Consider the following 21,507-nt stretch of genomic DNA (forward strand, 5'->3'; position numbering starts at 1 on the left):
TTCCTTTTTATTTATTTATAAGTCAATGATTTTGGATGCAACTTTACTTCATTCAACAGGCTCTTCATGGATAATTCTCAAACTTTAGCGGTCAGAATCATCTATTTTTCAAATTATATTTCATAGATCACGCTTACAAAATATTAGCCAAATTAGGATCAAAAAAATTGATAAACATTGCATTTTTAAAAACATTTCTTCATAACAATTAAATGAGTCAATCAATTCGAATTGAATCAATTATTTATAAAAAATAATCTATGAATAAAGACTAAAAAAACAAATAGTTCAGACCATTGAAGTTCGATAGACTCTACAATTAATCCTCATTTTTATGGAAAAATAAAGGGCCTTTGGACAAAGGGTCTGCTTCAGTCAATATCAAAATGGTACTGATGGATAGACGATCAAGTTTGAATTTCTCTCTCTTTCTGTAAATTAAAATCTTTAAATTAAGTAATAATTATCACTGATTTACCAATAAAAGCATAATTTAATTAAGATTACCTCGTAAACTGCTAGCCCAAATGGAAGCGTTAAAATTATAGATGGTAGAGAATTCATTGAGTCGCTTAAAAAAGAACTACAAACTGAGTTTCTATTGCCAACAAAACTAAGTAATATCATTCAGAAGTCGGAAAAATCACATTATCCAGGCTTAGCCATGCGCCATCGGCCAGTAAGGAGCAACAAATTCTCATCCTGCTTCTGCAAGTTGCCGTTCACCTTTTCTCGAGATTGACAGCCATCCCGACCGAACATTTTTGTCAATATAGAGGAATGCCACCACCTGAATACTCAACCTCCTGAAATTCGGGGAAGCAGAAAATGTTCAAAAGCGCCCTAAGGTTACAGCTAGAAAACAGCAAGCGGAAGCCGCCAAGAAAGATAACCATGACACCAATGGAATTAGGGCCAAAATGGAGTGCAAGAGCGAATGACACGTTAAAAAGAAAATGACAATTACCAAAAGGACATGTATGATTTGTGCAATAAACAAGTTTTTGCACGGTTTTATATGAGGAGTTTGTAGCTATCAACAAGCTCCAGACTACCAAGTGCACAAAAGTGTTTGATATGATATGTTTGGGTGTATATGGGCCACAGGTGTGCATGTAGAGAGAAAAAGAAACATAATCTTCCCAACAGGGGACTGAATTTCCTCGTAAACTTTCATCGAAACATTTCCAATACAGTTCTTTGTTACTCATACAGCTTACAAAACTTGCAAGATCTACCTCATCTACTTCCTTGATGTATCTCAAATTATCCTCTCTAACTACCTCCACCTAGCTGCTATGTTGCTAACGGACTCAAAAGCTCACACGGCTGCCTGGTTATTTATTTATCATACGCTGGAGAATTGCTTTAGAAACTTTTGGTGACTAACTTAATCTTATGGACAGCCTATAATATTTTCCCTCCCTACAAGAAGAGGAAGCAAGGGAAAGTTCTCCACTACAAGAAACTTTCTTTCGCAAGGAACCATTTACTAAATCAACTTCAGTATCAAAGAAAGTTTTGGATGAAGCAGCTTAAGTCAATCAATGGTTCCGTGATTTCAACTGCTTAGGGAAAATGTAGTGGTGCTGAAATTTCTAGAACAAATGGGATGGTTCAAAATAAAATGAGAAAATACCACATGCCAGATGTAATTCAGTCGCTAAGGAGGAAGAGTTTTACCTGAGCAGGGGGTAACGATGAAACCCAATCCGATGCATGTGTAGGAAGCAACCCCAAGGTGTTAAGCTGCCAAGGAAAATAAAAAATTTAATAAACTGGATTTCGTCAAGATAATCATAGTGGGGTGAAGAATTTAAAGGATAACAAATGTAGTTCACCTTCCAAACACCCAATGCTAAACCCCCTAAATTAAGGGCAATGAAGAGCAACTTTGGGGCAATAAGATCTACTTTGCCGTCCTTATAGGGCTCAAAAACTGCATAACCACATTAAAATAAGCATGAACCAAACAAGGAAATGGATATAAGCATGAATTAACAGACAAAGATGTACAGCATATGTCATGAAAAAAAAATTGCATAAACATATGAACATGGTAAGAAGTCATAGCAAACCGAAAAATACAATAGACAGCATGAATCATGCCAAACAAGAAAGAAGGGTTTATATGCACCATTAGGCACAAACAATGAATCATACCAAACAAGGTCGTTTTTTAAAATTTGGTTTGTAAATATTGTGCGAGACAAGAAAATGGAACAATACATTAACACCCAAAGGCCATGACTGCTGGTTATCGGAAACCATTCATATGATGAGACAGCAATATAGACAAGCAAGAACAATACAAGATTTCAAGTTCTATATTGCTTTCAATCGTATTCTTCCCCTACAACTGAAAATTCCACACATACAGACGGACTAACAGAATAAGAATCATCTTACCCTTCCCTACACCCTGTAAGGCGCTTATGGGTTGCCAAAGAGCGGAAAATGTGATTCCAATGCTAAACAAATGCACTGTATTCCCAGCCATCCACATCATGAAACCCATCATCATCAAATTCTTGAATGGGGCCTGTGCAACTTCCCAAGCTTTCTGCAGAAACACAAAGAAACCATGAGATCACATAAATTCAAACCATCCGCATTCTCGTGAATATTAACAGGGATCAAGAAAATTCAGCTGAAAAACAGGTACAATTGTAATCCATCAGCAATTTAAACCATGCCCAATTTGCGATCAAGTGATTATTATCAAGTTAAAGGTAAAGGTACAATGTTTCACCCATAAAATGGCCTGAAATCCCAAGTCTAAAAAACCCTAAATCTAATTGCTAAGATAAATTCGAATTTAGGGAGGGGAATCAGTACCTGAGCTTTCCAAGTAGATTCGGCATCCTTCTTCTGGCGACTCACAGTCGAATCATCCTACAGAAAAACAAAAACCCCAAATCCAATCAATTGGGAACAAATCCAATCCAAATCCAAATCCAAATCCAAATCGAACGAAGAGGCAAGATAGAGAGAGAGGGAACCTGTTCGAGGGAGGCGCGAGAGAAGCCAGGGGGGTCGGGGAAGTCGCGGGAAGAAGGGGAGGTTGAGTTGTCAGTCAAGTCAACGGCCCATCTCCGACCTGCTCCCATCACTCCCTTTCCCTTATCCATCGTCGCCGTCCTCTTCTTCTTCTCCGACGCAGTTACAGCAGTAGAGTCGCAGCGCCACTCTTCGATTTGATCCGACTATATAATATTTGAATACGCGCTCAACTCTCAATGCCTCGGGCCGGCACTCTCCAATCTCCGCTGCTTCTTTTAGTTTTTTACTTCTTTTTTTTTTTTTCGGATTAAAAGTAAAGTTGGTGGCGGATTCAATCTTCGATCGATTTTTATTTTGTTAATTAAAAGATAAACTTTGATTTTATTTATTTATGCTAGCCCTTTTAACAGGTCGAAATTTTGTCATATTGTGTAACAGAAGATTTAACGTTCAAGTCTTATGAATTGTAAGTTCAATATTAATCATTATTAGGCTCAAGATGTAATTCTATACAAATTTTTATTTTTAGATTTGTTAAATCAAACAAAATAAAAACCGACAATTTAAATCATTTTTACAAAAACATTTTTTTATTAAGTTCGACACAAAAACTTCTCCCTCATAAATAAGTATTTTGTTGAAGCACTTGCCAAGTGGAACTAGAAGTGCTTTTCCACAAAATAAAAGTGCTTCTCAGAGAAACAAATTCTATAAAGAACAAAACTTAGTTACTGAAATTTCAACAGTCACTCCTACTTACACCCAATCCCGTGTGAACACGTGTCCAAATTTTGATTTTTTTTAATCAAAACTTGGACACGTGTCCACACGGAATTGGTTGTAAGTAGGAATGGCTGCTGAACCAAGTTAATTCCTTTTATAAAATGCTAAAACATAATTCTAACTATAGACACTTGTAATTTTTTCGACCATACAATTGTCAGAAGAATTTCTTTTAATTATCTAAACAGCACTTAAAACATCCCAAGTTTGTTTAGATGATATTTCATTCAAAACTTGCAATTATTAAATTTCAACAAGAAATGAATTACCAAAACTTTGTCAAACTCTGCTGAAATTTGGTTATGAAGCTTCTGTGATGACTACGGGAGGGAAAGAGAGAGAGAGAGAGAGAGAGAGAGATCCATACAAGTTTGTATGTTGTATACAATGTAAGGGGCAGTTGATCTTCCCTTATATCTTTACAAATGTGACAGACGTATTCATTAAACATACAAGCTACAACTTCATAGAGATTGTTATGCATCACTACTGCAACTCTTGCTTGCTCGAGAACTTGTCCGAAACGTTTGCCATCACAAATCCTGCAAAAACCTGAGTTCGAAGAAACGCAGTTAGCGTAATACTTACTGTCACAAAAACCGACTATACAGTTAGGAGCTCCGTCTCAACGCTACTTGATAGGCTTCCCCAACTGACATGAGATTAGATGTTAAAAACTTGAATGTATACGTAGTGTGGCGTACCTGAATGGAACCAATGATGTAGAGTGCAGAAAAATGGCGGCCGTGAATCACCATGTCGGCTACCATTGCAAGTGGAATTGTCAAGGACATGCCCAGCGTTGCAACTAATGGAGATGTCCAAACCACGGAAAGAGCCCTGTCAAAGTTTCATTTCATGTTAAAAGCATTGGGCATCAGCATCTTGTAGCCTCATAGATAGATGAAAAAACAGAAGCAGGAAGTATAGAGAATTCAAGCGTAGATTTGGCCTGCCACACAACATACTCGAACCAACCTCTTACAAGTTTATTTATGAAAAGGCAGTCGTGCACCTCTTGTAGAGATTAGAAAAAGAAAATTTTTTACATGAAAATAAATCAGTTTGTGATCGTTACATGTCCTTGTGGTGCCCAAACGACCCCCAATGTATGTGAAAGCAGTTTTACATACCAAAAATAATCCGAAAGAACACTCCCGACAAAGCCATTTATCAGCACAGCTTCGGCAATACATTTTGAATGTGGAAACTCAAATGAAGGTTCAATCCCGATTGCATTGAGCGGCCACACTGCATGAGAAACCATTGCTGTGAGCCTGTGAGCGATGCAACTCAAAGAGAACCAAATGATATACCCGAGGGCAAGTGCTGTCTTTTCATTGTGAGGCCTCTCCATTTCAAACCACGAAGAGACTTCAATATGTATTCACTTTTCTTTCCAAACTTTCAACAAAAAGCATTGTGTGCAATCAGGTCAGTCGTATTCTAGAGTGAAAATCATAACCAATGGTTGAGATATAGTCCGACTAATATTCTCTCTGTGGCAACAAATGATCTAGCTATCAACTTTTGCCTAAAATCCATGACCGTATGTGGACATAATGTAATTTAACCTCAGGGAAGACGGAGGCGATAAATAGATAATGGAATAATTACTCTACTCACCGAGCCACCACAGACCAAGCAGAGTGAAGAGACCAATGTATCCGAAAAGCTTCGGCACATCAGCCTTATCTCCTTTCTCCTCTGATCCAGCAAATTTCTTGAGTAACACTGCAGGTATAAGACCAGTAACTCAATAATCATAAATCCAAAAATAATTTAACTGTGTCTCAGATATATATTTGTGAAAGAGTTCAAGTACCACCGGATTCCTGAAATGTAATGCCTTACCCGTAAACAATCCATATGACACAGCTGAGAGAAGACCAAAAATATCTCCCATTATAGAGTGCTTTCTAATCCTTTACGCAACAAAGAACAAGATACAGTGAAACGATGGTAAAACATGAAGAAAAGGTAATTCCTACAGGCTAGAAACTTACTCAGATATGCTCAGCAGTTCATCAGGTGCCCAAGTTTTTCCAACTGTGGTCATGGCAACACCAGCCATGGTGACACAAACGGCAACCATCTTTGCAATAGTTATGGAATCCTGATGAAGAAGAGCTCCAAAGAAAAGTGTAAAGAGCCCCGATGAAGAAGTTAGGACAGTTGTACTTGCAACACTGGTATTTGCCAGTGCAGAGTTCGACAGATACTGCATTAGAACAAAGATATACCAATATGTCACTTAGTACTTTTTTAAAGCATAAAACGAATCCATGCATATCAAAAGAACCAAGAGCACCATGCGGATTTCCGTTTCTTTTAACGCAACGTAACTTAAAATGTGAATAGAATTCCAAAAGGTTGATATGAGTAACAGGGGTGCCAAAATGACTCATGTTACCTCTGTGATAAACCACAACGGAGTAAGAAGCAAGCCAAATTTTGCAACTTCGCATGGACTAAGTTGACGACTATGTTCAAGCAAGCGAGGTTCATCTTCTTCACTCTTATCCATTAGAGGTCGCCCTTCTTCCGTGTTACTAAGATCTTTGTCAGTTATTAGGCAGCTTCTAACATCTGTTTGTGGAACGTGGGCATTTCATTTATTCTAAGAGGAATATCAAGCCCGACTGAGGTGCACAGAGCACTGCCATTGCAAAAGTTCTTAACTAAATTTCGGTCCAATAAGTTGCAGAGCCAATCTTTCAAAGCTGATATAGGCAGATAAACCACCATTAGAGACACACCGAGATAAGTGAGCGAAAATGGCTGTTTGTACTTGCTGAAAATTCTCTGCATTATAAAACAGTACAAGTTTAACAACATAGATAAGCTCAAATCACAGCAATAGAAAACACATCATTCCAAATATCTAGTTTAATGAGAGAATACCATGATAATGTAACTACGCCTCCATTTGTTTCGACGAAAATAAGAGAGAAACTAAAACACAATCTTCTCTAACAACAATAAATCCTCAAAGAAACATCACCCCAATAAAAAAGGGAAAGAACACGAGGATGCCATTGTAGCGGTATCTCAATTCAATCACTCAATCACTGCCACTTGGGGAGAGTCAACGCGCACGTGCGTGATCGGCTCAAGATACCATACCGTCCATCTCATTTGTCCCCAAAGAAATACAGAACGGAATAGTGAGGACTAATAAGGCGACATTCTAAACTACTCTAATCAACGGAGCGGAGATTCAAACTCGGTTGCAAGACAGCAGGCACACTGCCTTAACCAAATAATCGAACTTTAAAAAAACAAACAAAGAATCAACTTGGAAAAAGAATGGATGAACCCAAACCTGAGTAACCTCTGCAGAAGCGACCCAGATGAACACAACCGTGCCAATCAACCCCAAACCGGCGTTGTACTTCCAACCCATGATCAAAAACACCACCAAAACCTCAAGATTTTGCAAATTCCACCCAAATTAGGAACCGGGTTAATCTTAAAATCGGCTAAAACATCAACATCTTCTGAAATGCTCCACAAGCAGCAGGACAATCCGATATTGTGAAACTTGCTCGAGGGTTTTGGATTTTTCGTTTCGTTTTGGTACCAAATTTTGGTTCTTTGTGTAAAACCGTGACCACGGAAATTTGAAATCGTAGAAAACAAGAAAGACTATTAACTTTTATTTTTGTGGCGTCAAAGAAAGTGGATTTGCATTCAAGTTTCCAGTTTTCTTGCCGAGCGCTGATCAGCAGTCAGTTCGTGAGAGTGACAGGTGGTGCCGTTTCAACTAAGCTTCCTTCAAGGTGGCAATCTATGAATGCATTCAATGCAATGCTTACTTTATTTAAGACAAATGTTTGTCCGAAAACGTATTATGGTTCCAACGGTTGAAAACGTTTAATTTACATTTAAAATTCTCGGTTTGAACTTATCTTCCTCATATCGGTTAAGTCAAAAGAACAAAAAAATTGTTTAGACTAATTACGCTTTCGGTATAATTTGAATGATATTCTATTTTTGTTCATGCGCAGATAATTTTGATTTTTTTATCGTACTTATAATTTTGTTAAAACTAACTGGTAATAATTTGACATGATATATAATATCGTCCTTTTAAGATTCATGAGTAGTTATACATGTTCATTTCACTTGATTGGTAAAAAATCATGTGAGAAAGATTTAAGATTGTATGTATTACTTAAATAAACAGCATGAGTAAGCAAATTGGAGCATGGATAAACCAAGTCATATAATCCAACATCTTCAAGTTCATCTAGCTCTCCCTTCTTTTATTTGATATCTCTTTTTCTTTTTTTGTTTATTGATACTTCTGATGGGGTGGAGGAATCGAAATCGCCACCTCGGGTGTATGGGGGGATGTTTTTACCAAACTGAGTCGCAAGCTCTTTGTAACTCTCTCTCCGACTCAAGACACTAAAACATAATTCATATGAGTCTGTTTTATCGTAATATATCCCGACTTGATCACCAGGACCAAGTGATCTACGCTCAATAAAATTAAGACGCCAGTGGCCTTCAAACACAGCCAATAAGGTTGGACATTGGGTATCCGTTGGGCCTAATATGACTTCCTTTGACGGTGGCGATAGTGGTGATGGCAATGGCAGGTGACGGGGGTGGGTGAACCCATTGCCCATCCCTAAACACCGGGCGCCTTTCCCTGTAAATGCGAAAATGTAGTATGTGTACGGTATTGGTGTCGACATCCTTTACCCGGATGGGTGTTGAATCTATGTTTACTCTTATGATTTTGTTTCGGTCCCAATACCTAAATATATGCGTCTCGACGTCGTTCATGTCTAAATAGAGGCAACATCCTCCGGCCTCGGCAGCCGTCAGCTCCTTCTTGATCTTCCACTTGCTGTGATACTCTTCTTGCGCCATTGAAGCAATGAAAAGCTATGGGGGATGAGTGAGCAGAAGACTTGTTGTCCAAGGCAACTCCATTTTCTGAAGTATATATAAGAGTTCACGGTCTAATCACAATTACTGCAAATTAATCATATTTAATCTCGATGCACGAGTTCTTAAGAAATTAAGACAATCATGCTGATAGCCTGATAGATTGTATTAAATGTGAAATTATAACAAGGTAATGGCATGGGAAGGGAAGAAGAGCCTAGTTTTGATCAATTAGAGGACTTGTAAACAAAAATGGTTGGGGAAAAATATGGTTAAGTTGTACATAACTGCGGTACAAGGCTTCGTTGTCTAACGAGCTCGTGAAGATCATGAACAATCTTGAACACAGAATCAGGCTTTGCCAACTTCAATGCATTTTCCGACATGGCCTTTAGCTCATTGGCTTTCGGACCAAACCAATCAGCAACGATCCTTGCTATCTTTTTCGGCGATTTAGAGTATTTCCCGCACCCATTTTCAACGACATATGGTACATTCCCAACTTCCTACAATGTGAAGAAACGGTCATTTGCAACATTTTCCAGTGAGGGGATTCTCAAAACAGAGCAGCACAAGGGAAAACAGATTATATCACCATTACCTGTCCGGCAATGTAATCGTTCAGAATAATTGGGAGGCCTCTTATCATGGCTTCTGCAATAGTTCCTGGACCGGCCTATTAAAAAGTAGACAAATTGGTTGGTAACAAAATATACAAGACTCTAATGGCTTTTATGGTTGTTGACAAACTTACCTTTGTAATTATGCAGTCGCAAGCTCCCATGCATTCCTCCATTTTAGTCACAAACCCCTTCACCTATAATTTCAATCAATTTTAGCTACTAACTTCTGTTTATTTAATGCTGTGTTTCGGACTATGCATTCAAAGGGTATAAAAATACCTGGACAGGGATCTTCCAGTTGATTGAAAGCAACTTGTTCGCAAGCTTTTTGTTGCGACCACATATGACAAGGACCTGGCCTACAGGCTCCCCAAGATTCTCGTCATATAATGCATCCCCAAGTGCCCGAGCTGTAGCCTCGATAGGACCCATTCCTTCTCCTCCTCCCATTAGCAACACAGCAGGAAGATCCTCCTCCATTCCTAGTTCTCTCCGAAGTTCAGCCTGCATTGAAATAAACAAAACATGACAAAGGTAGTCAACATTTATTTAAAAGCACCGTCTGCAATCATGGAATGTGCAATCTAAAACCACTGTCTACAAATGCGTTTACCGTAACTTATAGAAGAGTATTATCTATAAATCATCAAAATCCAATTGACAGCTTACAATTACCGATTTCAAATTTCCAATCAACATTCATGAGCCCTTTTATTATCACAACACTTGCTGATTTCTTTTAGTCGTACAACAATTACATCAAGGTTAAAGAGTATGTTGATCAGTAACCAACCTTTGGTCGCACAGGTTTGACAAAGTTAGGCCGCACAGGGAGGCCATAAACCTTGATTTGGGAAGTCTGGAGTCCAGCTTTCAATGCCCTCTTCGCAACCTCAGTTGTTGGACAATAGCATCTCGTTACAAGCTTATGAAACCTGGAAATGAAAACATAAAATATCAAAGGTATGCTTGGAAAGGAGGCTATGTTTCCTAATAGGAGCTCTGTGCAAAACTAACCATGTAGGATGGCAAGTACTTAAATCCGTGACAACTGTGGTAAAAACTATCTTCTTCAATAGACCCTTTCCCCTCAAGACACGAAGTGGTACATGCTGCATCAGCGGATGCACACTGATAATAATATCCGGCTGGTATTTCATCAGTCCTTTGGCAACCTCCCTACAAAACAAAACAGAATTAGAGGATATCAACAAGGCATACTGCCGAAATGCCATCTTTGAGCCATAATTTGACACGGTCATATTTGTGAAAAAAGAGAGAGGTTTGACGGAATATGATAAACTCATGAATAGTAGGAAAAATTTGCTCATTTCTGTATCTGTAATCCTATCTGACGTTTTCCTCACAGGGTTTAAAAATCTGCCAGAACAGCATACAATCTCGTCCTCAAAAATGACATTTCCATCGAAATTTATGAGCTTATAGTGCATAAGATACATGATTAAAAAAGTTGTAAATTCCTGCATGCTATTCTAATCACTAAAACTTATGGTCAACAGCTACTGCAATATATAACCATTCGAAAATTGAAAGGCGTGTTATATGTTAATTTAATATATGGTGGTCAACTATTACATGAAGCAAAAGAATGTACAACTACCTTGGAAAACAGACTACAACAACAACAACAACAAAAACAGTCGAAATGATTATAAATTTACAAGCATTAACCTATAACAAAAACAAAGTCTTACCGAGCTATAAATGTAGAAGTTGCTGCAAAATTAGACTGATGCACCAGACGCGGAGAGGTTCCATAGTATGTCATTTTCCATAGCGGCCCATGTTTCACCAAGAAATTATAGCTCCTGGGAAGTTGATTAAATGGCCAAGGCGTATGATCCGACCATAAGTCAGTAACAAACACCTGCGATATGCACTCTTAATTGAAAACATGATCAACAAATATGCACACTCACACATCCATTTTTGTTTCTCCCCCAAGTATTCTCGTTAATTAATGAAAAGTTATACTTTTCGATCTTATTCCCTATGGTGTTATGCTATTACATTGCTTTTTTCATGTAATTCCCATTTCTCTCTACCTTAGTCAAACAACCAAATACAAGTTTCATAACAAAGTTGAAATTTTTAGCACAATTCAGAATAACTGACCTGATATTCGTCCCCAAACTCCTCATTAAACGCTGCCTTAATCGCCTCCGCAGAAGCGCGGTGGCCGCCGCCGGTGTCACTCATCAAAATCAACACTTTCTTGGGGCTCTCCGCCTCCACACCATTCAACGCAATCCCATTATTGTTAACGCCGCCGCCATCTTCTATCAACACATTGTTATTGTCCCCAACGCCGTTATCCGACCCATTTCCATTTCCGTCCCCAGACCCGACGCGAACAGAAGCGAACCCAATTGGGAATCTGTCACAGTGGAACCGAATAGCCCGATTAAACTCCGTCACAACCCTCCGAATGCCCGAACCGCCGCGACTGCTCAAACTTAGTGAAGCTGAAACACCGACCTTGGGATTCGTCCCGGCACCTGAAGCACCCCCAAAGGCGTCGAAATACAAGAAATTCGACAAAAACGAGGAGTGCCCATCTGAACCGGAGCTGCTGTGAGGCCCAGAGCTGAAGGCGAACCGACCCAATCGGGAAACGAGGTCATAGACCGGGCTGGGTTCCTGGGTTGCGACAGAAGAGTTATACATGGTGGGATTTCTGGGTTGGGGAGATTAAACCATGGCGGACGATCAGCGAATTGGGTTTTGGGTAAAAAGGCTGGAAAATGAAACGCCAGAAGAGAACAAGGTGTGAAAGCTTCGAAGGGAGAGAGAGAGAGGGAAGGGGACGTGGGTGGGTTTTGGAGAGACAGTGAAGTTAGCGAAGTGGAAATCTTCGAGGGGGTTAGCGGCCACACACACAGGATTTTGGTGCGTACAAGACTACAAGTGCATGTGCGCGCGCGAGTGATCGGAGGAGATTCTTGGTATATTAGGCACAAAATTGGTAAGAAGAGAGTGGGTTGTCTTTAACTATATTGGGTTGGGTTGATTAGCTTTATCCCAACTCAAGTTGGTCTATAATCTCTCTATATACTGTTGTAACTTACATGGAGAAAGATTCGAATTGGGTGTAAAGAAACGAGTTCATTGTTTTGACTAATTGGTTTAAGTCATATCTCTACAAAAGACCCTAACAAGGTGTATTGAACCTTCTGCACCGCTTTTCAATCTTGAAGAATGCTATAATCAACTGTCAACACTCAAAATTTCTAATGACATAATTTTTTTTTGTTCTGACAACTTTAACAAGTCACTTGTATCTCTGCCATTGTCTCGTGTTCTCTACGTCCAACAATCCCCACCTGGTAGGCCCAAAAAACATATCAAATAATTATTTTTCTATTGAAGTTTTGTAAGTATACATTGCATTAATCGTCCCAAAATGGGCAATTGACTCTAGCAAATACTCATGCAATTTGATCACAATGCATCAATGATCGTACATGACGACTGATCTTAACACAACTTTATTCTTGTTAGGTCAACAACCCAAAAATGCATGTTGTTACCTTTCAAAAAATTTAATCATAAACGAGAAACTAGTTAAGGTTAGAACATAAAGAATGACCAAAAAAAAAAGTGTTGGCCTCGAGATTAGTCAATAGTCCCTCCACTAATTAGTCAATTATGTTTGTGTTATTTTGTAAATATTAGTTAAGGAGTGAAGGCCAGAACAAATCAATAAACACATTTGCCTACACCATATAAACTTTACATTAATGGTGTGAAATCGTACATGAAAGCTACGGGAGATTAAATTACGTGTGTATTTTGATTGAATTTTGCACATTTTCGTTTTTTTCTTGATAAACGATAGCGTTAATACTTAATTTGTTAATTGTTAAGAAAAGAAAGACTAATGAACATCAAACTCGTATCATGATACATAAACATAATAATTTTCTAACACTGCAATAAAAATGTCATCCGCACATCTTTCAACTTTTGTTAGAGCAAAAAGTAGAAAAAGCACAATCACCATGTGATTTTCGTTCCTATTAAATTTTGGTGTTTGTAAATTGTAAGCAGCCCATGTGATTTATATGCCATTTGACTCGAATGGACGGACCGTCCAGAACCACCGGTCTTTTGGATTTCTGATTCACCGACCAACTTGTGTCCTTGCTGCTGAAATTGGGCTCGTGGTGACCAAAGTTTGGGCCGGAATTTATATAAAAAGAGTTGGGTCGGAAGACAGTTATCAAAGGTAGGTGGGCCCATTCTTGTGAGAGAAAGCCCAAATCCGTAAGCCCTAAACGGCTAAACCACCCCGAAATAGAATGACTTCATATTGGTCTGCAAATTACACGCGTCAAGTAAATTATAGCATCTTTAATTTTAGTGTTTTTCAGTTGACTGAGGGTAATCGAACTTAAGACACGTTGAGCTTGAAAAGTAACACAACCAACAAGTTACAAGGGCACCGGTTGAACTTGAGATATGTTCATCTATTTCATTTGAACTTAGGGCATATGAGATTACGCACACATGGTACGAGTTTTGTTATTGAACCATATGTGCAGATAATACGAAATATTTCTCTAACAAAATCCAAACAATGCAAATGTAGGCACAACCATATTGACTAGAGCAAATGTTATTCTTTCTGCATTCGAGTTTGAATATTCATTCCCGTAATGTATATTTGATTAAAGTATCAAACATCTTTCATGTTGAGAAGAAAATAAAAAGATCCATGCACCCAAAATTGGTCATGACATCACATAATGCACTTTGACATGTCAAGAGGCAACAAATTCTTTTCTCTCACATTGGCAATGATTTTATGGGGGCAAGGCAATGCCTTTTTCTGCAAGGGATTTAGAACTTTTCAATCACAAAAAAGTAGAAGCCGCTACTAGGCCAAGAAGTGCTTATTGCTTTTTGCAGAAAATGCTTTCATCTAATCACACTACTTCTCATCCATCCCACATGATCCAATCCACTAACAAATTTCAAAAGCTTTATTATATCAGAGAATATGTGCAAACCCTAACCACAGAGAATTCAACTCTCTCAATCATGGCTGCATTTTTTCCTCATGTGGCTTGGTTTGAGAATTGCTTGACTTTATGTGTCTTAAAGTAAAAGCTTTTCTATTATATGGAGAGATTAGTTAATTGGGTATTATCTTGAGGATATTTCATATCCGATGAATTTTTTATTAAGGTTTTATATAGTTGATAATTATTTTATTTTCAGTGTTTAATTTGTGACTAATTATCTTCATGATAATTTGAAAATTTGAGATTAATTAGATCCATACTCCACGCACTTTAGAGCATCTCAAAAAGAGATGTAAAAATGTCAAAATCAACACTAATAGTAAAAAAGACAGCAACAATATTTTCTAACCAAAAAGCCAAATCTGATGTGGCATGACATAGATTGACAGCCCTCACTCTTCTGCCAAAATTGACAGCATCTTCAAATATTTTTTTAATTGATTATTAAATACATTTTATTATTGTTTTTTGTTTTAAACATTTATTATAATAGTTTTAGGTAATAAAAACATATCATGTGGAGAGCGAATTTTTAAAGATGTCAAAATGTGACATAAGCTGTCAAATTTAAATTTTATGTTTAAAATTTAGCATCTTCTTTGAAGATGCTCTTATGCACTTTAACTAAGAACAACATGCAATGCAACTCAGCCAAATTACAATAAATTATTAATTTCTTTATTAAGGATAATTAACTAAGGACAAATCACTCTGGATGATCCAAATTCCACAATATTATGCTTCCCCAAAATTCAAAGTGGTAACAATTTTGGTAAGAAATGACATAATTATTTTTAGAGAATTTTAACGAAAAGCTCTCGGTACTGTTTACTTTAACGAAAAATCATATTTTTACACTAAAAAGTCAATCATGGTACTATTCACTTTACCCTTATTTTGTCCTTATCGTTAAAACTCAAAGTTTTCAAATTATTTTCATTAGTTTTCCTTTATTTTTACTGTGCTTTTTGGCATAGGTTTCAAAACTTTGTTCATGGCAACTGTCCCCATATTATCATTTAGTAACCAGTTACTTAATTTATATTTTTCTAAGTAACCAATAGTAATGTACCAACTTAATCCTTGCTTTTCCTTCTTTGCTGGACCATGAAGCTTTAACTTTTAGACATGAAGAAATAAGTGTGATATTGACAATCTCATATCTCCTCCATACGACACGCTTGACTCGCTACCCTCCTGTCGTTCTATTTTCAACCCCGTATTCCATCATGAATCTTATAGTTTTTCTCATTTTTTGTCTTTTATTTTAATTTTACTATTATTATGAGAAGGGAGAGTTCAAAATTATTATATTAAATACGAAAGAGGAAAGTTTCGAATTCGAAACGCATGGATAGAAATCTAACGCCCTATTTACTACGTTATTAACCAACATGCATATTTTTGTTTCTTTTACACTAATAACACGCTTACTTACTTAAAATGCATTTTAAATTGTTACAATTGTTTTTTGTACGTTTGTTAATATATATATGTATTTTTTTTTATACAGTTATATTATTTACATTGAGCGAGTGAGACAATAAATTAGTTGTGAACTCACTAATCTCGAGATTTAAATCTAATATCTCTTACTTAAAAGTATTCTAATTTTTAACTTCTCTTGCATTAAATGACAATTACACAATAAACACAGTTCGTAATTTAATACTTGGTAAGTCATGAAGTAAATTGATTAGGAGATCTAGTAGTCGATGTTCTTTAATGTCCGTGACTTCAAGAATTCATATAGCTTTCCTCGTTTTAAATAAGTAAACATGTCACGTATACGACTTCTATTAAGTAGTTCCATGAAGCTTAGTTATAGGGTGCGGAAGAAAATGTAGTGCCAATCATTTTAGACAGGCTTATGATGGATTCATTGACTAATGAGCAAAAGAAACGACCTAATTTCAAAAAGAGAGGATAATGATTCATTGACCACTTGGTTTATGACTTGTGAGGGAGAATCAAATCGTCAACAACAAAGTTCATCTCTTGGAAAAATGCATGTGAAAGGAACGCAGAAGCGTCCGAAACCAATCCAATGGCAAAAACGTACAAGAATTAAAGACTGGGAGAAGTGGAGAAATTGGTAGAAAGCAGTGAACAGACAAGGATGTGAAAAATCCCAATCATTTTAGACCTTGATTTCAGTGATGTACTTACTACTTAGACTCAAACAAAATTCAACGATTAAGAATACAAATTATACCACACTACATGTTCTTGTCCAATTCCGCGTCCAACTTTTCTTTGTACGTAAGTTTGAATACCTTAGATATTTTTAATGCTCGTTTGGGAAGTACTTTTAAATAAATGAAAAAACATTTTGATTTTGAAATCAGTCATTAGTAAAAATGCAAGTTAATTCTGAAGAATTAAACACTTTTATTTTGGGACCCAAAAATATTTTCTCTAAAAATGGTTTCAATCAGCTACTTAATATTACGGTCTAGTGGTATTCCGATTTACTTGTAAGTGAGAGGTCTTAGGTTTGATTTTTGTCAAATGCGAATTTGAACCATATTATTGCTAGCCCATTGTGAGGCTCAGCCTACTCTCTCATCCACTTAGCATAGATAATATAATTTGTTAAAAAAAAAAAACGTTTTCAATCATTTAAAAGCACTTTTCAAACGAGCTCTTAAAAAATTGAGTGTTTAATATCGTTTTTATATAGTCATTTAGTACTACGATTTAGTGATATTTCTCTTCACTTGTAAGTGAAAGATTTTAGGTTCGATTCTTGCTAAAAGCAAATTTGAACCATATTATTTCTAACTCATTGTGAGGACAAACTCGCCTTCCATCCGCTTATATAATATCGTTTTATATAAAAGAAAATAAATAATCTTTTTAACTAGGAAATGATATTCACACACCCCAAATGACTTCTTCCACACCTTTTTAATTTTTTAATATTTTTCTATCAAGTGTTAGTGGTGTGTAGAAAATATTAAAAAATTAAAAGAGTGTGGGAGAAGTAATTTGAGGTGTGTGAATATAATCTCTCTTTTAACTATACAGAGTTAATTATTTTGTCTTTTTAGCATTTTTTTCAACTCAAAATTCATTTGCTTTTACCTTAATAAGACCAATTGTAGCAAAATTAAAGCAACCAGAAATAATGATTGGACGGGTGTGGCCTGAATCTGTCGACAAGTCCACCAAAGACTTGTTCGTGTGAACTGAAGAAACCATGCATTGATCGTTTTCGTACCGGAAATCTACCAGAAAAGCCTACTGCGGGAAAAGATAGCCGCCGTTGAGTATCCCATTCCCAGGCTTCGGACGGCCATGATTACTAAAGCTCGAAGTTTTGCTAAGATAAGTGGCAATGATTCGGGTTGGATTTCGTTTTTCCAAACTATTAACAAAATAAAATGGGTCTGCATCATTAGAATTTCCTTACAGATTATTTGATTGACCAGTTTATAATATTTTTCATTGCACCGGTTTCGTAGTAGGTAACGATTGAAACAAAACAGAACGATAAAGCATAAATTGCATGTTGCAAGCAAAATCTGATAGTTTATTATTTAGTGTTATAAATTTGTCAGATTTGTATGAATTTACTTTTTCTTATGATAGCTGTTGTAAGATGAGAAAATTGAATACTTTTTTTTAATTATAAATATTGTAAGATGAGAAAATTGAATACAAAACTTCAACGAACGAAAATAAATCATCAACCACTCTTGGCAATTACCACACAAGTTTTCTATAAACAGTGGCAGCAATGAGTGACAAGATAGTGGTCTTACACAGCACATTCGTATTCCATACTTGACATATTTTAAAAGTCTCGATTCAATGGCGGCTTAATTTGCTAAAATATTTGTTTATGGTAATAAAAGATGTGATCTAATAAATATCCTGCCGTAAATGAAATGATAAGGGAAATAATATTCATTTTTATTTTCGGCTTATGTACACTTTTGTTTATTTTTAATATTTACACTAAAAATGCAAATGATCTTTTACCACAATAGTGGAAATGAGTTGTTTTTTTGTATTTGGGAGTTGGTTTGAACCCTATTGATTCTTTAATCTAACAACTAATCACTAATGTTATCGTCTTATCAAAAACAAATATTTACACTAAAAATAGAATTTTAAGACAAAAATTAATATTTTCTCAAAAATTAAAAAGAAGAACAAAAATTAATGTGTGTGTGAAAAAAAAAATATGACAAACATAAATTATTTCCCGATAATGTATTAATAATTAATAACTCAGTCCAAAAACGTCGATATATAATTTGCAGTTTCAGTTGATCAACTCAGTCATGACAGTCACAGCTTTTAAATCCAAAAATTCCATACAAACAGAAAAGTCTCACACACATATATAATTATATACTGGTATTACAGAAATCTAAAAAATCTATCAGAAAAAAGAAAATACATTATATTTTGGTCGACAGAAATTTGATATGTAATTTAAATTATTTAATATTTAGGAGGACCGCAGAGACTCGTGATTAAGATGACTGGGTGAACTCAGTGGAAACAGAGTCAGCAGCTCGGGCGGCTCGGCCCCTCTGGGCGTACTGAGCGGCGAAGGGTGCAAATAAAAACCCTTCTCCGCAATTGCCTTGTCCTCCTCCGCCACCGCCGCGGGAGACGACGGCGACTCGGACCCTGAACTCGGGAATGAAAACGAGTCGAACCCGAGTGGTGTGATTGGACTCGGAATCGGCTGAGAGCCGTGAAGGGTGGCGAGGCTGAGCTTGATCTCCAGCTTTCTCATGGTATGTCTCCGCTCTTGGAGCTTGAACGGTGACCGGCGGGGGCTTGTTAGGTCACCGGGAGTGGTGGGTGCTTTAGGGTAGTGCCTTGCTGGGTGGGTGACCGGGAGCTTTTCCGAGTTGCCGGATAAGCCGGTGAGCTTCTGAACGAGGTCTCTGAAATTGTTTGTGTCTGCCTGAACGAAGGTTGTGGGTGACGATGTTGGTGAACAGAGGTTGCTGTTGCCTTGTAGTGAGTGATGATGTCTTTCCATTTTTAGAGTGAGAGAGAGAGACAGAGATTTACTAAACTAAAGTTATGTAATTCATGCTTTATGCTTTTGTTGGGAGTTTGGGAGAGACGGAACGTATGTGTGATATGAATGACAGAATGAGAGACTAGTGTTGAAAAAGCATGATCTTTTATAATGGTGACTTTGGGTGAATGTTGTTATGGAGAAATTTTTCATTCTAACTGGAACACGGGTGGTACATTACGTGTTTTTATATAAGTGGTGAAAATTTTATTTTGTAAGTTAAATTTTTTGACACACATATCTCACTATTTGTATAATAACACATGTTGTATAATCTCGTATTCCGATCATATTGAAAAATCTTTTATTGTTATGGGCATATATACGTATTTTAAAAATGAAAAATGATTTATGCACGCTCGTTTTCTTACGCCTTTTTGTTTTATTTTTGTTATTAATCTTCTTTGACATTCAGTTTAAATATCAAAAATGAAAAATGAGTGTTCAAAACGAAAAAAATGTGTACATAACTCATTTCATGAAAAAAATGGTTAAAAACTATAAATTTTATTATTTATATCATCTTAATTAACAGTATTTTACTTATGTTAGAAAGATAACAAATCAAGTCATCATCTATAGAAGAACTTGTATGCAACGTGTTTTTAATTAGTCATCTAATTCTTACTTATCTGAAGCATAATTTGTTGCGTGAGAAAGAATCAAGAGGCTTTCTAGAAAGAAAGAAAAAAAAAAGACTCGAGCTTTTTGCAAAAATGATACAGGATTCACTGGATGAGTACGTCTTGGGTGTGGTGTAAATTTAGGTTACTAATTAATTAACTAAATAATGGGCTTTGCCTGAATTTCCTTTATGTTCAGACCGCTGGTTTGGAATATTCAATCAAACACACACAGGAAAGATAAAGGAAATAAATTATAAAAGGGGGGAGGAAAATAGACACAGTAGATTTAGACTTACACATCAAACCTTATCTCTTGCTAGGATTTTGTTTCAAAGTCTCGAGAATTATTCACCACCGTTTGCACCCTAAAAATATATCATATAGCTTTACAATGATTGCCTCGTTCGATAATACTTTTAAAATAACCGAAAATGCTTTTTAAAGTGTTTTGAGTTCCAAAAATACTTGAAGTATTTTCTGTAAGAAGTACCAATTATGTGTTAAGAAATAACTTTAAGTATTTTTTTCATAATTTAGTTGTATTTTTACTAAAAATTGGTTCAAAATCAATCTCATCAAGAACGTTTTCAATTATTTTAAAAGTACTTCCAATGGAGATTGGAGTCTTTGCAATTTCAATTGGTGGGAAGATATATATAACATTTGAGGACTTTAGCATCTATGTCACTCCCCGCACATAAACAATTTATTGGTACTTCTCCATCTTATTTTTCATTTGTCAATAAGAGAGAGATTCAAATACCTCTAGTTATAAATTAAGCATTTCATCCCACACTCACATTGGGGTTAGGCGAGTTTACAGGATGTGTCCACTTGAATTCAACTCTTTTTACATGTTAAAATAAATTAGAATATCGCCTTATTCATAACAAATATCTTATTCTCGTTAATAAACAGCGAAGCTTTGTTATTCGTTTATCATTCTTTACATAAAAGTGAGTGAGTGCATGGAGCCATGTCTATAATCTTACGAGTGACAGATGCATATATACTTAATGACACTCCAAAGTCCAACTATATGTTCTTCTAGCTAATTGCCTCCTTTGTTTAATTAAATGTGGTACAAATTATTGTTTTTTTATTAATATTGTACCTAGACACTCACCCTCCCAACTCGTTCTTCCCCTTTTTGTGACATCTCTTTTTTGTGCGCAGTGATGGATATGCTTCAATCCATTAGACGCAATTTGTGTCGTTTAAAATTTTAAATTAAGCCGCCGGCAGACACAATTAGTAAGCTCTGATTCTAATTTCTAAATTGTATTGAGCATTTTATTTGATTAGACAAAAAGGCACACGAACCGTATTCTGTCTCAACGTACGCATGAATGGTTTAGTAAAAACTGTTAGAAAAATTAGGGTCTACTTGCTATATTAAATCACATATAAAATCAAGAAATAATTCATGCGATTATATATCACAATAATGCATGCACATGAGTAACCCATGT

General features: G+C 36.4%; 4 protein-coding genes across 4 annotated transcripts; all 4 read right to left on the reverse strand.

Moving 5' to 3' along the window:
* Nucleotides 1-516: 516 nt before the first annotated feature.
* LOC103953384 (ER membrane protein complex subunit 4) lies at nucleotides 517-3,337 on the reverse strand. Its single transcript, XM_009365131.3, has 6 exons — nucleotides 3,003-3,337; nucleotides 2,839-2,895; nucleotides 2,410-2,563; nucleotides 1,842-1,939; nucleotides 1,684-1,749; nucleotides 517-806 (listed from the first exon to the last, which is right to left on the reverse strand). Exons 1-6 carry the CDS (start codon nucleotides 3,129-3,131, stop codon nucleotides 768-770), a joined length of 543 nt encoding a protein of 180 aa, XP_009363406.1. The 5' UTR covers nucleotides 3,132-3,337; the 3' UTR covers nucleotides 517-767.
* A 793-nt stretch (nucleotides 3,338-4,130) lies between these two features.
* LOC103953366 (solute carrier family 35 member F5-like) lies at nucleotides 4,131-7,497 on the reverse strand. Its single transcript, XM_009365107.3, is given in 9 exon segments — nucleotides 4,131-4,338; nucleotides 4,491-4,626; nucleotides 4,920-5,037; nucleotides 5,413-5,520; nucleotides 5,641-5,711; nucleotides 5,793-6,007; nucleotides 6,200-6,393; nucleotides 6,396-6,591; nucleotides 7,112-7,497. Coding segments are annotated over 9 exon segments (1,185 nt in total). The 5' UTR covers nucleotides 7,193-7,497; the 3' UTR covers nucleotides 4,131-4,272.
* A 1,316-nt stretch (nucleotides 7,498-8,813) lies between these two features.
* On the reverse strand, nucleotides 8,814-12,240 carry LOC103953356 (probable monogalactosyldiacylglycerol synthase, chloroplastic). The gene is made up of 8 exons (XM_009365102.3): nucleotides 11,448-12,240; nucleotides 11,027-11,199; nucleotides 10,329-10,490; nucleotides 10,105-10,246; nucleotides 9,591-9,815; nucleotides 9,443-9,505; nucleotides 9,290-9,364; nucleotides 8,814-9,194 (listed from the first exon to the last, which is right to left on the reverse strand). The coding sequence occupies exons 1-8, from the start codon at nucleotides 11,997-11,999 to the stop codon at nucleotides 8,961-8,963; spliced, it is 1,626 nt and encodes a 541-aa protein (XP_009363377.1). The 5' UTR covers nucleotides 12,000-12,240; the 3' UTR covers nucleotides 8,814-8,960.
* A 6,358-nt stretch (nucleotides 12,241-18,598) lies between these two features.
* On the reverse strand, nucleotides 18,599-19,408 carry LOC103953310 (VQ motif-containing protein 4). Its single transcript, XM_009365054.3, has one exon. It carries the CDS (start codon nucleotides 19,365-19,367, stop codon nucleotides 18,822-18,824), a length of 546 nt encoding a protein of 181 aa, XP_009363329.1. The 5' UTR covers nucleotides 19,368-19,408; the 3' UTR covers nucleotides 18,599-18,821.
* Between the last annotated feature and the right edge of the window lie 2,099 nt (nucleotides 19,409-21,507).

Source organism: the organism of the source record quoted next, unplaced genomic scaffold (genome assembly GCF_019419815.1).
Source record: "Pyrus x bretschneideri cultivar Hongxiangsu unplaced genomic scaffold, Pyrus_bretschneideri_v1 Contig1, whole genome shotgun sequence".
In the NCBI taxonomy this organism is placed as follows: domain Eukaryota; kingdom Viridiplantae; phylum Streptophyta; class Magnoliopsida; order Rosales; family Rosaceae; genus Pyrus; species Pyrus x bretschneideri.